At 37.6% G+C, this 16,367-nt stretch overlaps 1 protein-coding gene and 1 long non-coding RNA gene across 18 annotated transcripts in view; one reads left to right on the forward strand and one right to left on the reverse strand.

Moving 5' to 3' along the window:
* The window catches only part of LOC115857170 (uncharacterized), a 231,411-nt gene that overhangs the window by 142,838 nt on the left and 72,206 nt on the right, over positions 1–16,367 (reverse strand). For 6 of the 15 annotated variants that reach the window (XR_009563936.1, XR_009563930.1, XR_009563933.1 and 3 more), the window contains 2 exons: positions 16,049–16,203; positions 13,432–14,945 (listed from right to left, as the gene is read on the reverse strand). The exons of 6 other annotated variants lie outside the window; for them this stretch is intronic. This is a non-coding gene — a long non-coding RNA (uncharacterized lncRNA). Of the gene's footprint in view, positions 1–13,431; positions 14,946–16,048; positions 16,204–16,367 lie in introns of those variants that run through there. 3 more of the 15 variants (XR_009563938.1, XR_009563931.1, XR_009563940.1) reach the window with 1 other exon arrangement.
* PDE5A (phosphodiesterase 5A) overlaps positions 1–16,367 on the forward strand; it is a 139,377-nt gene that overhangs the window by 117,675 nt on the left and 5,335 nt on the right. For all 3 annotated transcript variants that reach the window (XM_060298993.1, XM_030863963.3, XM_060298994.1), the window contains exons 15-20: positions 488–575; positions 4,266–4,366; positions 6,052–6,129; positions 8,005–8,068; positions 13,339–13,413; positions 14,943–15,026. In XM_060298993.1, the coding sequence (XP_060154976.1) occupies positions 488–575; positions 4,266–4,366; positions 6,052–6,129; positions 8,005–8,068; positions 13,339–13,413; positions 14,943–15,026 (490 nt within the window). The remainder of the gene's footprint in view (positions 1–487; positions 576–4,265; positions 4,367–6,051; positions 6,130–8,004; positions 8,069–13,338; positions 13,414–14,942; positions 15,027–16,367) is intronic.

A 16,367-nucleotide genomic window follows, 5' to 3' on the forward strand; every position in this document is an offset into this window, starting at 1 on the left:
TCAGCTAATTCCATCTCAGTTGACTCTTTTCTTATATACAGGCACACATAGGGATGCTGACCTTCAGCCTTATTTCAGAAGAAAGGCTTGCATGGAAATTTATTTCAGATTTTAAATTAATTGCACTTTTGAAACTGAAAACTATTATTGGCACAGCTATTTCAGGGATTTTTTGTGTGTGTAGAGAAAGTAATCCTTTGTCCTTATTCCTTCTACTATTTTAATAAATATTAAAACCAATCAAATTGTTCATACTTTGAACCGGCATCAGTTAACATTGGTATTTGAAAACAGTTTGACTCTTTATATGTATTTCCCAGAGATTCCCTCACTCTTCTTAGCAAAAGGAGAGAAAATTGTTAGCTGGATTAATTTTTGTGAAGTAGCCTCTTTTTCAGTTAACCAATAATAAGGAGAAATTGATAACTGATATACTGGGGAAACTGATAATTTTTTTAAACTTTCTTCCTTGCTTCAACAAACCCAGAAGTGAACACCCCCTTGCTCAGCTCTACTGCCATTCGATCATGGAGCATCATCATTTTGACCAGTGCCTGATGATCCTTAATAGCCCTGTAAGTACCTAATTTATGGTTGTAGAATTTTAACAGAGCACTTTATAAATTCAGTTTTATTTTTAAGTTTTGGATTTATTCCCAGCAACATAAATTCTTGAGCATGCTTTATTCCTTTTTGGGTAAGAAAGGCAAAGCCAAAACATTTGAGATCTTCGCAGCCTCACTTCTCTAGAAACCAAAACTGTCTAAATGTTGTCTGAAAAGGGAAAACTGGTTACTCACCTCCATTTGGTTATTCCAAATTAGAAACAAACAAAACTGGTATTTTATGGCTCTCAGTTCTGTTTTTGTTTTTGTTTTTGTCAAATGAAGTGGTTTATACTACTCTCAAAGGTTTTCTTTCATAAGGCAGTACCTTTTCCTCTTTTTATGGAAACTTTTGACCACTAATAAACATTTTCATTAAGGAATAAAGCTATTCAACAATTTGGCTAAATGAATATTTATCAATGTAAGAAAGCATATAGTATGTTACTCTAGTCATATTTTTGTTAAGGAAAATAAGGTTAAAATGATATATGCCAAAATGTTCGCAACGGCTTTGTCTAGTTAAACTATTAATATTTTTTTTATTTTCTGGTTTTGATTTGTTGTTCATTATTCACATTACCCATTGTATGCGTGTATTACCTTTATAAGAAGAAAACAGTGAAAGTTGTAGACGATTACGTTGAACAAGCACAAACGCATGGTATATAATTTTAAAGCAATTTTACCTCCATCTCTTTACATTTGCCCAGTGGCACTAGTTCTTCCCTGAGCCCCAGAAAACACAGGTGGCCCATGACTTTTGTGGTCACTCTTTGATAAGTTTTACCCTCTAGTTACTACTTCAGGTCCTAAAATATAGCATACAGTTCTCAATTTAGAAACCAAAATGTGCACCCCTATGTAGTAGTCCAGATGTGGGGCTTGATTTAGTTTCAGGTTCTCTCTTCCCACCCTGGTTGGCTCCTTTCATCCCTCCCTTATGTTTCTTCTGACTCCTTCCTCACCCCCAAACCCCCATGTCCCTTCCTACTCCCCCAGACTTGGAGAATAGGAAACAAGAGACTGGTAGTGTGATGAGTGTCCCCCTGTTTGTGCCTGGTAGGTGTTTAAACCTAGTTCTTTTCTTACGAGTAATTCCATGATCCTGGCCGAGCGCCTTAACTGTGTGGCTTTTCCACTGACGTCGCCTTAATATGAGTGATCGTCTCTGTCCAGTTTATCACCTTACGGCTCCTTCCTCAGCTCCCGGAACTCTGATGGTTGGCTTTCAGCTCCTTTCTGCTAAGGTTCTTTTGCCTTCTTTGTGGTCCTCTTGAACAGGACAGGACTTAAACCAACCCCATGCCTCCAAAACTCAGAGAAGGCAGCCCGTCCTGTTCAGTAGCAACCTCTCCTTCACTGCTGCATCAGAGCATCTAGCCAGCCTGTGTCTTGCCTTGTAGATTTTTCAGACAGGAATCAGACACAAGGGTACTGGAGCCCACCCCACCCAGCAGACTCCAGCAGGCATACGCCGCGACTTCAAGCCACTCTCTCTTACTTGAGTGAAGGGGAACGCAATCGCACCTGTTGGTGCGGGTGAAGGGATAAGAGTTATGTGGCCAGTTTGGGCACCTCCTTATAAATTCTGCACATGCTCTAGTACAGACTGCTACAGATGTGACTAACGTGAATTAGCTGATGTATGATTGGGAGGTAGGGGAATGATGTCAGTAAAATGTGTAAGTTGTACTGTTTCATGAACAAGTTCTCTTGGGTGAGGTGCCAGAATTATGGGAGTTGAATTTTGACCTTCAGCAAGGAAGGAAGAAGCCCTCTGCTTGGCTCCTGCATGAGCAACCCTTTCGGTTCTGTTTTAGGAATATTGAAAATGGGCACTTAGCCCTGAGGCGCTCTCCCTCGCCTTGGGCTGCTCTGGGCCCACGGGAAGGAGGTTGCTCTTCCTTCAGCACCTCCCCTAGTACAGCCCCATTGTCTCCGCCATCCGTCTCCGCCATCCAGTTCCCCCTGTGCTGCCTCTGGGCTTCCACAAACCACCATTTCCACTCAGCTGTTTCTGTGCTTCTTTAATGTCCTCAGAGGCAGCCCCTAGACTCGCTAGCCTGGCCTGTCCAAGTTACCTCCAGAGGTGCCAGTTCTTGATTTGGTTTGTGCTCTGGTTATAAAGTCACATAGGCTTTGAGTGGTCTGCCCTAACACTGTTTCTCCCAAAAACCATGTTATTTTTAGTGTGGGGTTTTTCCGAACTGAGACTTCTCAGGAATGTGTGTGTCGAGTTATAGCAGCAACATCTGTACCTTCATTGGAATTTGCTGTCTTTGCCCTTCAGCTCAAACTTCATTTTAATATCCTATTTAGTTTTAAACAAAATATGCTAACCTTTTAAAAAAAAAAAAACGTATTTTACAGTATGCCTATCATAGCTCTCTCTGTTATTAGATAACATAAAACTTATGTAATATATTATTACTTAACATAAAAGGAATCTGGTTGTATATATGGCTGGCCTCACATTATAAGGCCCATCTATATTCTGTCTTTGTAAGCACCAATACACAAGAATTTACAGCCTTTGTTTTTGGAAGGGAAAATAAAAATACAATACCAAAAGACATTTCTACTTTTCCACTTGAAATAGTTTTGTCTTAAAATAAATAAAAGTATCAGAATATAGTTTTGTTTTGCCCAGAATCTAAAGTGGCTTAATATTTAAAAATAATGTTTCTTGTGTAATCACAGATTCATTAATTAGACGTATACCACAATTTCAGCATCAGTTATCCTCTAACCAATGTTTGAACCTGGCTCAGCAGTTTCCTTTCTTCAGAACAAATCCTTTACCTCCAGACCCTATTGCTAAGCTTCTGGGTTTTTTTCTCAGCCCTGAGGTTTAGGAAGCACATCTGACTCAATTTACAGATGTTGTTTTGAGTATATTCTGGGTACCCAAGGTATGTTTTACTTAGTTCAAGATTAGAGAGTCACTGTGCTTTAAATTACAGGCAAGAAATAAAAAATGATTACATAGCAAAAACTTTAGATAACTTGCACATGGATTAGCCACCTTTGAAATAGTCCTTATAGATGTTTCAACTCTTGCTTTCTTTATACCACCAGTAAGCACATCATTGCTCACACCCTCTACCCATCTGTATTGGCATGTTCCTGAGGAATACACACTGTTCTCAATATGAAGTTAAAATTATATGAATCTGCACCAGAAATGTTATTGGATTTATTACAGAAGCCATAGAGAAATGATTTTTAAAATAATCAATTGTTTACAATTTCCTCACCCTGTTCTTCACATCTATTAATACAGTTTTTGATTTTTCAAACTTTTACTTGTTCTCAGATCACAGCAGTTAGCCTGCCCAAAGGAAAAAGGTATATAATTATTAGGTTTGGGGCCTGGACTAAAGCCTAAGGAGTAGAAGAGTTGGAGAAACATGCATACTTCGGCCCATGAACCATCATGAAGCTGTTTTTTCTTGTATGACAAGGCGATGAGGGTGGGTGCATAGAGAGGAAACATTATTTCACGCTATTTACTTTATGTAAGCAGGTGTCCTCTATCTTCCTGAGTTCAGAATACTAGGCATGTGTTTAAGAGATGTGACTATTTTTTCAGATTTTGTTCTTATCAGCAGCTTCTCCAGGTGGAATGCTAATGATGGTTTTCTTTTTTTTATAAAGGGCAATCAGATTCTCAGTGGCCTCTCCATTGAAGAATATAAGACCACGCTGAAAATAATCAAGCAAGCTATTTTAGCTACAGACCTAGCACTGTACATTAAGTAAGTTTTAAGAAATATGTTGATAAATAGGTCTTGGATGTGTTTGCATTGTTTCAAACTTTAAAAATCCACACTGGGGTATTTTTAGATTATAAGGACAAATGTCCTGGCAAAGCTGTCTATCAAACTATGGAGCAGTTTCTCAAAGGAAGCCAGAAAAGTCTACTTCTTCTGCTTACTTAATGTTATAGAAATTACAGAATACAGAGTTATTTCTGATGTTTGTCTCTGAAATAATGCGCAAAGCAAATAACCATCTCAAGGTCATTCCAAGCTGGGTTGGCCAACCTAAAGATTATGTAGGCCATTTGCTTTTCCTCCTTTCCTTCTCTCCCCCAACTTCTGACCATTTCACAATTCCTTTATACTGTCATCCAAGCTTACGTGGGCTGGAAAAGGAGCTGAGTGCCAGACAAGTAAATTTTGTTTCTTTTTATTGGATTTTGGCAAAAGAAGGATATTAATGCAGAACTTTAATGAAGTTAGTGATTCAAAAATTAAAGTATGCATTAGAGTGTATTAGGGATGTAGGTATGTTTGCATCATTAAACTGCCTTTCTAAAAGCAAGGAAAGATGTTGCTGCCTTTGGGCAAGCATTCGTTTCCCACACAGAGACTGAGGTCTTTGCTGCAAGTTTGGGAGTGAGGGGAGTCCGGCAGTCACACTCAAGGGATTTCCCAGGAACACAGGCCTCTCTCCCTCTGTACAAGGATGTGCATTATGGTTTTAGCCACTCTTTTGAGAAGTAAAAACAAACAGAAGAAACACACAAAACCATATACCAGATATCCACTGCTGTGCATCTGAAAGTAACTACATCTAAAAGAGTCTGTTTCCTTGGATTTTGGAGCACTTTAAAGTTAATTAGGGTAAAAGAAAATATAGTAAATTTCAGTGTATTCAAAATGATTGCAGAATAAAGATGATCAAATTACCAAGAATTTGAAAAATACCTGTAACCACAAAGGCTTCCCGACCCTTGTGGAGACCCACATGGCTCTCCCCTCTGAACCCTTTTGAAACCTCTTCTCATTTTTGGTACTTATTCACAGACGGGCAGTTTTGTTATGTAAGTTTCTCTTATGTTTGTGTCTTTGACTAGATTTTAAACACTGAAAGGAACTCATGTCTAATAATTTCCCAAGACGCCTAACAATGTTGAGCACATAGAGGTATTCACTATACAGTGAATGAATATTAGTTTATACTTTACTTGGTCATTCTTTGCTTCAGAAGGACTTCACAACTTTATAGTGAAAGAGTAATTATTATGAACATTTTTTACCCTATACCATAATATATGTGAATGAGGTATATGAAATTAAACTGAAAGCATATAGATCTTATTATGCCATACGCAAAATTTCTTAAATCATTCTTGGCATCAGACTTTTAACTCATATTGGTTCATTTTCTTAAAATCATGTTCAAGAATTGAAATTTCCATTATTTGTGATTCGTAGTTAAAAACGAGGTGAGATTTAATGTTTCAACCAAAGAATATGGTAGAAGAGAAGAAGGTAAGGTATTTAAGATTTTTAAATGATAATTTTTATTCTAAGATGAGAAAAAACCATTAGAGATTTTTTCCCCAAAAATTTTACTCCATGAGTCTTTCTAGACCAAAGGGATAAGAGCTTGGGGAACTCATCATAACTATGAAATATTTTTCTTTATTTTAAAGGAGGAGAGGAGAATTTTTTGAACTTATAAGAAAAAATCAATTCAACTTGGAAGATCCTCATCAAAAGGAATTGTTTTTGTAAGTAGGATTACTATCCTTAAAGCTGAAGTTTTGCTACCTAATTAATTTTATTGCAGTTATTTGTTACAATGTGATGATCTTAGAGGCTGTCAGAATTCTTGAGTGTTGTACAGAAATGAATATTTACTTGAAAAGAAATGCATTTGCAAATTCAAGTGAATGAATCACTTTTGTCCTAGAAGGACCTTTAAAATGTGGTAGAGTATCAGTACCAGGCTATAGAGTTCCCTTGTTCATACTCACAATTCTTTGGAATTGAAGACCTGAAAATAGCATCCTAAAGAATGCAGGAGCAGGAACATGGCTGTGAAGTGTTTACTTCTCTTACGTGATAGCAGAGTAGCACTGTCAGAACTTAAGGGTTTCTGTTTTTCCTCACCTGTTCCTCTGTCCCTCCCTCCCATCCTTTGCTATTACTATCACTGCCTTTGTCATGACAAGAACTGGATCAATAAAAAAGAGCTAAGTGTCAATAATAAAGAAAAGACAGAGGTAGTAATACTAAGGATAGTGGTGTATTACAATTTTATACATTTAAACATTCCTTTAAATAGATTGGTATTACTTCACATGCAAACAAAGATGCAAATTATAAGGAAACATACAAATGCCCAGCTGTCTGTTCTCTCTAGTCATGCTTCACCTAAGAGTCTCAACGTGTTTTTAGAACAGTGCCTTAGAAAAGTACAGACACGCTACTGTGATTCGTGAACAGTTTTTCTCAATGACAAAAGTGGAATCTGACCACAATTCCAAGACTGTGCCACAGTTTTCACTGCTCCACTCTCCTAACTTCTGACCTCTCGGCAGACAAGCACTCAGGACATCTAGTGCTTGCGTTGCCTCTTCCACTCTTCACAGTCCAGATTGTAGTTAAGCTCACACAGGTGCATAGTCTTCTTTGGGGGAGGCAGTTTGTATTGGCAAGTATTATTGAAATCCTTCATGATTAAAGATTTCTCTGGTGCACTCATTACTTGCGAGGGAGTTGGTATAAGAGATAGAATTAGAGGCAGAAAACTATTTTCTTTGTGGCCTAATATGGTTAGGGAGAATGTACTTTTAGGTTGGGTTTCCCGAGAGGGACAAGTGATACAGTCCTTTACCTTGAGTGCTTCTATATGACAGTGACGGCCTTTTTGCCTATGTCTTCAAACAAATTAAAAGGATTAGATGGCAGGTATTTGGACCTGACATGGGAAAACACTACACTAAAGAGGGAACTATTTTCATACAGTAGTTTTATACAGTATTGAGTTGTAGAGCGCCTTGTCACAGACTCCAGACTCCAGTATGGTTTTCAGCTTCTCTAACAAGCGAAGGAATAACCAGCATCATCCTCTCATTTCCCTCTTTTCTCCAGCAGATACTGTTCAATAATTCAAAGGCTTTTCACATAGGAGTCACTACATGTGTTGAGTGAATTAGGATGACCCACCATAGTTCTTGCTGTCATGGAACTTTTATCAGTAGGACAGCTGAAGTTATCCTTTAATGGTTAATTATTAGTAATCAGTGTGTTTTCATCATACTGTCACTGCGATTGGAAGACCAAAGTAAAAAAAAATAATAATAGCAGGCAAGTTTGTGCTCAAAGGTTAATAACTTCTCTCCTGCTGCTAATGTGGAGATAAATGAGGCAGTGTGAAGGCAAATTCCAGTAGTTCACTGGGTAACCAAAACAATGACACTGTGATATCACTGTATCAGCCCTGCTTCTATGTAAATTCTATTTCTGTTTCTTTAGTCTATAAACTACCATCCTCGTAGTTTAGAGGGTTTTAATTTAACTTTTTTATTAGTAACTATTTACTAGGGTTTATATTCACATAAAAGTAAACAGGAGTATTGGGCTTCTTTTTCCCTTAACAGAGCGATGCTGATGACAGCTTGTGATCTTTCTGCAATTACAAAACCCTGGCCTATCCAACAACGGGTATGTTGCTTAGTGATGATAAAAGTAATAATTAAAAAGTCAAAATAAGATAAATCTTTGCTCTTAAATATAGTTTTTGAAGTATTTGGGGAACTTTTTATCTAAATTTTAAGTAGTATTAAAAGCAGATAATTGGACATAAACAGGTTTTCTTTTTTAGAGGACTCATTAGCACTTAATAATATTTGTAAGATATATTAAGAAAGAAAGCATCTATATTAACACAGCAAACCTAGCTGTTGATAAAGCTTAATTCCAATACTACTGCTGGCTTAGTTGGGGATTTTTTTTTTAACACAGCCCTTTAATAATATTAAAGTTTAGAAGAAGCAAACTTAAATTTTCTTACGGTTAGCATATTAGGCTATACCTCAACTCCAAATAGGCATTAACAAGTAGAACTTAAACACTTCTGGTGCTTAGAAGTATAGGACATGTTGATATAAGATGTCAGGAAGGATCTGATCAGGGCCTGTGGCTAGGAGGCTAGAAATACATCCTCTCTCACTGCTGTAACATTTTGCAGTGGCGATAAAGGCCCTAAGCTAAAAGAAGGGGTGGGTATATATGCAATGATGTGTATGTTGTGGTTTTGTTTTTTGAGATTACATCTTGAATCCTAAATGTACTACCTGAGATTATTGACCACTGCTGTTGGTCACAGCTCTGGGCTGCATAGTCATGGAGCCCAGTAATGACAGGCTCATCTCATGAAACAAATGCTGAGAAAACGGTATCAGGAATGCACTCTCCAAAGTGCCTTAAAGCTGACATGCCACAAGCACTCAAGAAATGTCTTTATAGACCTTCCTGCTCCATAATAAAAGACTATATGCCCATTTCCAAATAGGAAAGAGAATGGAAGAGGGAACAATTTGTCTTTTCACTTACTCTTTCTTTTTTCTGAATGAAACCCTGAAAAAGTACAGCAGTGAAGTTGGGGTCCAGACATAAAACGCAACACTATAAAACCTCTATAATTAAAAGTTTGGTATTGGTGTCAGACCAGTGGAACATAATAGAACATTTAGAATTGCATAGAACGTTTAATATATAATAAAGATAGCATTTCAAATAACTGGGGGAAAAATAGACTTTACTAAATAAGGTTAGGATGATTTTCCCATCTCCATAGCCGGATGGCAAAAGACGAAATTGGATCTATTCTGCATACTTCCAAATGGGGCATAGAGTTCAGTGCAGAGAATTAAACCATACAAGTACTAAATAAAAACGTTTGTGGATTCTTTTATAAACAAGGAGTGAGAAAAGTTTCCTAACCATGGCTCAACATGCAGAATCAATAAAGGAAAAGACTGACAAATTTGATTACAAGAAAATTAAAAAATTAAGAAAATTTTTTGCATGGCAAAGACACTATAAGCAGAGAAAGACAATGAAAAACAGGTAAAAATATTTGCAACTTTTATCTGATAGATAGTTAATATCCCTAATATTAAAGAACTTCTTAAAAATAGAGAAGAAAAAGGCCAACAACCCTACTGGAAAATGGGCCAAAGATTTGAACAAAAAGTTGATAGAAAAAGAAATGTGAATGGCTCTTACTCATTTGAAAAGGTTCTCAGAACCTCAATCATAAGGAAAGATGCAAGTTAAAACTACACTGACACATGGAACTTCCCTGGCAGTCCAGTGGTTAAGATTCCGTGCTTCCACTGCCGGGGGCAGGGGTTGGATCCCTGGTCAGGGAACTAAGATCCTGCATGCCACGTGGTGTGGCCTTAAAAAAATGAAACAAAACAAAAAACCAAACAATCAAAAACTACACTGACACAAAAGAACTTGTACAGAATCTCATTACAATAACAGCGTTACTCCTAATAGTCAGAAACTAGAAACAATCCAAAAGTCTCTCAACAGGAGCGTGGATAAATGCATTGTAATACACTACTCCTTCACACAGTGGAGTACTGCTCAACAGTGAAAAGAAACTGAAACTGATACAGGCAACTACATGGATTAGTCTCATCAACACTAAACTGAGCAAAAGAAGCCAGATACAAAAGAATACTGTTATGTCATTTATGTGGTGTTCTGGAAGAGGCAAAAGTAATTGATAGGGTAGCAGTTGGCTGGGGAGGGAGGGAAGAAGGTGCAGGGATTCACTGTGCAAGGGCCTGAGGGCACCTTCTGGGTGACAGAAATATTCTGTTTCTTGGATGGGGTGTGTGTTACCTAGTTGCATGCATTTATTAATATACTGAACTGTATACCCATGGTCTATGCAATTCACAGTATGTAAATTCTACTTCATTTAAAAAAAGCACTGAGACACCATTTCTCAATTGTCCAATTGGCAAACACCCAAAGGTTTCACAACATACTCTGTTGGGGAAGCTGTGGGAAAAAAAGGAATGCAAAATACTATAACCCTTTGGAAGTATATGAATACACAAATTCATTTACCATTACTCCTAAGAATGTTATCCCAAAAATGTACTGGCAAGAATATAAAAAGACATTTACACAGGCCTATTCATTTTAGTGCTATTTGTAATAACAAACACTGGAAATAACCCAAATGTTCATTAATAGGTTACTGATTGAATAAACTGTAGTACATTTACATGATGAATCCTCTGCAACAGCAAAAAGAAATAAGAATTCTCTATACTACCAGGGTGTGATTACAAAGATATATTATAAGTAAAAAAAAAAAAAAAAAAAAAAAAAAAGCAAGGCAGAGAAAAATGGGTATGGTATCCTACCATTTATCTGAGGAGATGAAATAATATATGTACATATTTGCTTATATTTTAAAAAAACAGAAGGATTAATCACAAAAAAGTTATTTTTTTCCCTCAGGGGAAGGAGGGAATAAGAGGGAACAGAGATATAAGCTAGAGTTGCTTGCATGTACTTGTTTTGTAGATTTAATTTAGAACCATGTAAATTGCTCTTATAGTTATAAAATAAATTGAATTTTTAAAAAATCACTTAACCTTGAAAGTAAAATGAAACAAAATGATTTTGGTTGCAGAAACACACTGAGAGGGACTGTTTTATTCCAAGTGACATTAAAACAGTAATTTGACCATATAACTCTGGTGAGATGTACACTGAGAACAAAAAGAACTCTAAAAAAAAGAAACCTTTAAAACTGTTTTTAATCATATTAGTGGTAATTTTGTATAGATATTCAGTCATCATTGTGGGTCATGTGGGATAAAAGCAAATGAAAAATTATATGGGTATTGTTGAGAAGTAGGATTTTCAGCATGAGTAGAAAGATAAAGATCTAAGGTGGATAAGGTTTTGCAGAAATCCCGTAGTTCTGAATTTGAATAGGAAATACTGTATGAACTTACGTTGTATCTTAGCTCCATCCATTAAAAGGGCTTAAAAAACAATGATCACCCTGGTAGTAATGAATGAACCTAGTGCCCAGATTGAGGTCTCCAAATACCTCAGTTTAAAGGAATTAGGCCTCCACAATGAAATGGCTGATTGTGGTTCCAAAGCAGGCAATGTACAAGATGAGCCTAGAACATCTTGTTATAGCAGAAAGCAAGGAAGCTATCAAAGACTCATGAAGCCATGTCAAAAGAACAAAGAAGCCAACTTAATGTGCTCTCAACTGGCCAAAATGGAACAACGTCTGAGTGTCAGTGAGGATTGAAATACATTATAATGTTTAAATCCAAGAGTTCAAAATAATAATAAAAACAATAAAACAAAACCTTCCACAGCCATCTTTGGTGGATGCTTGAGAACCAAGTTATTTTTTTTTTTAATAGTAACTAAAGTAGAGAAAATCAAGTATGTCTCGTGCTTTACTTATACAAATTGTACTTTAGGGCAGGGGTCCCCAACCCTCGGGCCAAGGACTGGTACTGGTCCATGGCTTGTTAGGAACCGGGCCTCACAGCAGGAGGTGAGCAGCGGGTGAGTGAGTGAAGCTTCATCTGTATTTACAGCCTCTCCCCATCACTCCCATTACCGCCTGAGCTCTGCCTCCTGTCAGATCAGTGGTGACATTAGATTCTCATAGGAGTGCGAACCCTACTATGCTCTGCGCATGTGAGGGATCTAAGTTGCATGCTCCTTATGAGAATCCAATGCCTGATAATCGGAGGTGGAGCTGAGATGATGCTAGCGCTGGGGAGTGGCTGCAAATACAGATTATCATTAGCACAGAGGTTTGACTGCACAGAGACCATAATAAATCAGTTGCTTGCAGACTCATATCAGAACCCTATCAGTGAGTGACAAGTAGAAAACAAGCTCAGGGCTCCCACTGATTCTGCATTATGGTGAGTTGTATAATTACTTCATTATATATTACAATGTAATAACAGAAATAAAGTACACAATAAATATAATGCACTTGAATCATCCCAAAACTATACCCCCGACCCTGGTCCGTGGGAAAACTGTCTTCCACGAAACTGGTCCCTGGTGCCAAAAAGGTTGGGGACTGCTGCTTTAGGGTAACTAAATAATTGATATGGGGAACTTTATTTTATTTCAGCTATAAAGGAAAAAGGAATGATTGCTTTGCATATTACCTTTTTGCAGCCTTTTAATTAGTGAATCTCGACAAAGATCATGAAGGGTTGTTAATCTCACAAAGAGAAGCAACCAGGCATTATACAGCCCTTGAGAAAAATACAGGGCACTGCCTGTGAAACAGTCATGGCAGAAAAAAAAAAATTCAAGTCTCAATCTAATCAAGTGTCTAGATCTCACTACTGGTGTATGGAAATACAGGGTACAGAGAAACATTAAATTTCATCATGCAGACACAATCAACAAAATCCAGACAGTGGAATACTGCAGGATTAACAACCCAGTTTATTCCACAACAACCAAAATTATAAGGAATATTTTTAAAAAGAGGAGAGGAGGAACTGGTAGATTAAAAGAAACCTAAAAGGCATATCAATCAGCCTCAGTATATGGACCTATTTGATACTGTGTTTTACACAGCACCTCATACAACAGATGCTTAATAAATATATCGTTGATTATGATACAGATGGGCACGCGGTACTTTTTTTCCACTGATTGATGAAGTTGAAATAATGTTGCTTTTTTCTGTGTAATTATAGAAGATTACAAACTCTAGCCTTTGTGATTAGGTACACATTAAAACAAATAAAATTTCTATTAGTTGTTACTGCTTTATTCTAATTTTACTGATGTGGTTGAAAGCTACAGCTTTGATAGATTTTATCTTCATTTAAAGTCTCTGTTTTACGGAGTAATATGCTTTTATTTACCCAAACTTAGTCTGTTATTGATTTCAGATAGCAGAACTTGTTGCCACTGAATTTTTTGACCAAGGAGACAGAGAGAGAAAAGAACTCAACATAGAGCCTGCTGTAAGTATGAGACCTTGCTGGTAGGAATTATTCATATACATTTTTTATTGTAGATTCTTTTTATGCTTCTATGAGATCTTAGGAACAGAATTTCTCGTTATTTTTAAAAACTTTTCTTACTAGAAGATTATACATGTTTGCTACAGAAAACAAGCAAATAACAAGTCATCATATTGTACCTATATTTTGTAATTTACTTTTTGCATTTAAATATCATAAGCCATTTTTCATTCTAACAGATGCTGTCTTATATATCATATATAATGGTTACATGAAATAGATGTAACCATAATTTACTTTTTGGTACAATGTTTGCAGAGTTCACTATTACAAACAGCACTTTGATAAACATCTTTGTTGCTAAACATCTGTGGGCCAATTTTCATTACCTTGTTAGGATAAATTCCAGAATTGCTGTGTTGTAGGGCACACAGATTTTAAAGATTTTTGGATACATACTGCCTTTCTGTATAGTGTAGGGAATCTCGAATACAAGAAGATTCTTCTTAAACCACTGGAGAAGTTTTTCCTGGAAATGAAGCATAGAGTCTTTTTTTCAATTCAAATGAACATTTACTGAGCCCACATTAAATGGGACATGGTTACGAGATGCCCCTCCTCCGTCTGTGTACCATTCCTTCCACTCTGCTTTTTTTTTTTTTTGCGGTACACGGGCCTCTCACTGCCGTGGCCTCCCCCGCCGTGGAGCACAGGCTCCGGACGCACAGGCCCAGGGGCCACAGCCCACAGGCCCAGCCGCTCCGTGGCACGTGGGATCCTCCCGGACCGGGGCACGAACCCACGTCCCCTGCATCAGCAGGCGGACCCTCAACCACTGCGCCACCAGGGAAGCCCTCCATTCTGCTTTTTATCCTCCACTGGGTACATCCTATGTCTCATTAGTCTTTTGCAGTTATTCAGTCTCCTATTATGTAGTAGTGGGCTTGTTCAGAAGCTCAGAATCTTCTCAGGAAATGGTGGGTAGCAGAGTGATGGTCGCAGCTAATGGAGAATTTGCTTCATTTTAAACAAGCACTGACACATACTCTTTGCTCCCCATGGAGGTGCTGGGCTTGTCCGCTGCACCAGTCATGAGCTCCTGGGAATAAGCAGCAGTGACATCTGCATAATCTTCACTCAAAAAGCTCTCTGTGTGAATTGAATTGTAATCAACTGTGGCCTCAGTGCCTTTTTCCACAAAGCTGAGAGTGTTTGATTCCACATCAGCAGACAGTTTGAAAGCATGTGTGTTCTCCAAATACATGTCAGCAGTGGACTCTAGGTCAGTGCTTGACTGTAGGTCAGCAGTTGATTCTAGCTCAGTGATCAATTCTGGGGGTCATGTGGGGAAAGTCACAGCCGGGGCGAACACGGGAGAGAGGACCAGGGCCTTCCTGAGTGTGGTAAGAAGGCAGGTAGGCAGGTATATAGCCTTCCTCAGCTAACCCAGTGATTCATCTTTTTAGAGCCAACTTGCATTGCGTTCTTTAAGTAAATGCAGATCTGTGTGTGTCTGTTTCTGTTTTCAGGACCTAATGAACAGGGAGAAGAAAAACAAAATCCCAAGTATGCAAGTTGGATTCATAGATGCCATCTGCTTGCAACTGTATGAGGTATTTATTATGAAAACTAGTAGACTTGCTAAAATTTGACCATGTTATGAATTAAAACCCAAAGTAAATTGAAGCAACTAACACCAGGCGTATATTTTTTGCGTCTTAATCAACAAACTAGAAATAAAATTATCAGGGTAATTTCTTTTGCTAATGAACATGCTGTTTGTACTGAATAAGGAACACATTTTATATTTACTGTTTCTCAAAAATGTTAATTCGTTAATGTATAACTACCTAGCGAGTGCCTACCACATGCTGGGATCCAGCAAATTCGTGTAGGGAACGCTAAGAAAAACCATGTGCGAGCACTACTGCCCTCCAGGAGGTACACTGTGCATACTCTATGTTCTTTTTAAGAGCATATTATTTTTAAGTCTGACTTTTGGCCTAAATAAGGAAAAATAGTTATCTAACTTTTTCTCATTGTCATAGTGTGGCTTAAGAAAATTTTTATGATGATTAAAAGGCAGCGGCTAGAAGAATATTGCAGGTTCCCATTTCCATATACCTGCTGGCTTGGGGTTTTGTTTTGGGTTTTTTTTTTTTGCTTATTTATTTATTTTTTGAGTAAAGATATTCTCCCTAAAACATCCAATTTACTAGTTTTGATGTTCATGCCCCAAATATAGAAAGTAGATGCTGTCCTTGTCTTTAGAAGTTTAAACAGGAAACTGTCTTAAGTTTTAAGTATTTGGGAAAAGAACATTTATCATGGTGTAATCATAGACTGTCAAGACCAGAAGAAACCCTAGAAATCTTCTAATCCAGACATTTCACAGATTCCGTCATTGAATCTGTAAAAAGTCCAACTTCCAGGGAGATGAAATGTTTGTCCCAAACAGGTAGTTAGTGGGAGAACTGTATTTAGAATCCAGTTCTCAGCCTGAGTCCAGGGTTCTAGCCAGTGGATGAATTTAAGAAAGAAGCTGTGGCTGAGGAGGGAAGGACAGGAGAGACAGCAAAAGAAAACAGGACAGAAGAACACTGGGTGTCAGGCCTCTGCACCACTGTCTCCCCACCTTTCTCGGCAATCTGTGCAGAAGTGTGTTCAGAGCAGTGTCTCCAACATCCCTGAATATCTCATTCTTTCTATAACAGATGCTTTTCTTGTGGATTGATTAATAGTTCCTCAGTTGTAGACACTCATGTCTCTCTTGATTTTTTTTCCCCATGCCTGTAAATATAGTCAAACTAACAGTCAAATCACCCATTATAGATTTCATCTTTCTACATTTCCTATTTGTGCAAGGATTCATTTTATTTGACTCCCCTGTTGAATTCTATTTGATATAGACATGCATTTTTACCATTATTACAGAAGTAATATGTTGTTATAGA

This window comes from Globicephala melas, chromosome 5 (assembly GCF_963455315.2).
Source record: "Globicephala melas chromosome 5, mGloMel1.2, whole genome shotgun sequence".
Taxonomy (NCBI): Eukaryota; Metazoa; Chordata; class Mammalia; order Artiodactyla; family Delphinidae; genus Globicephala; species Globicephala melas.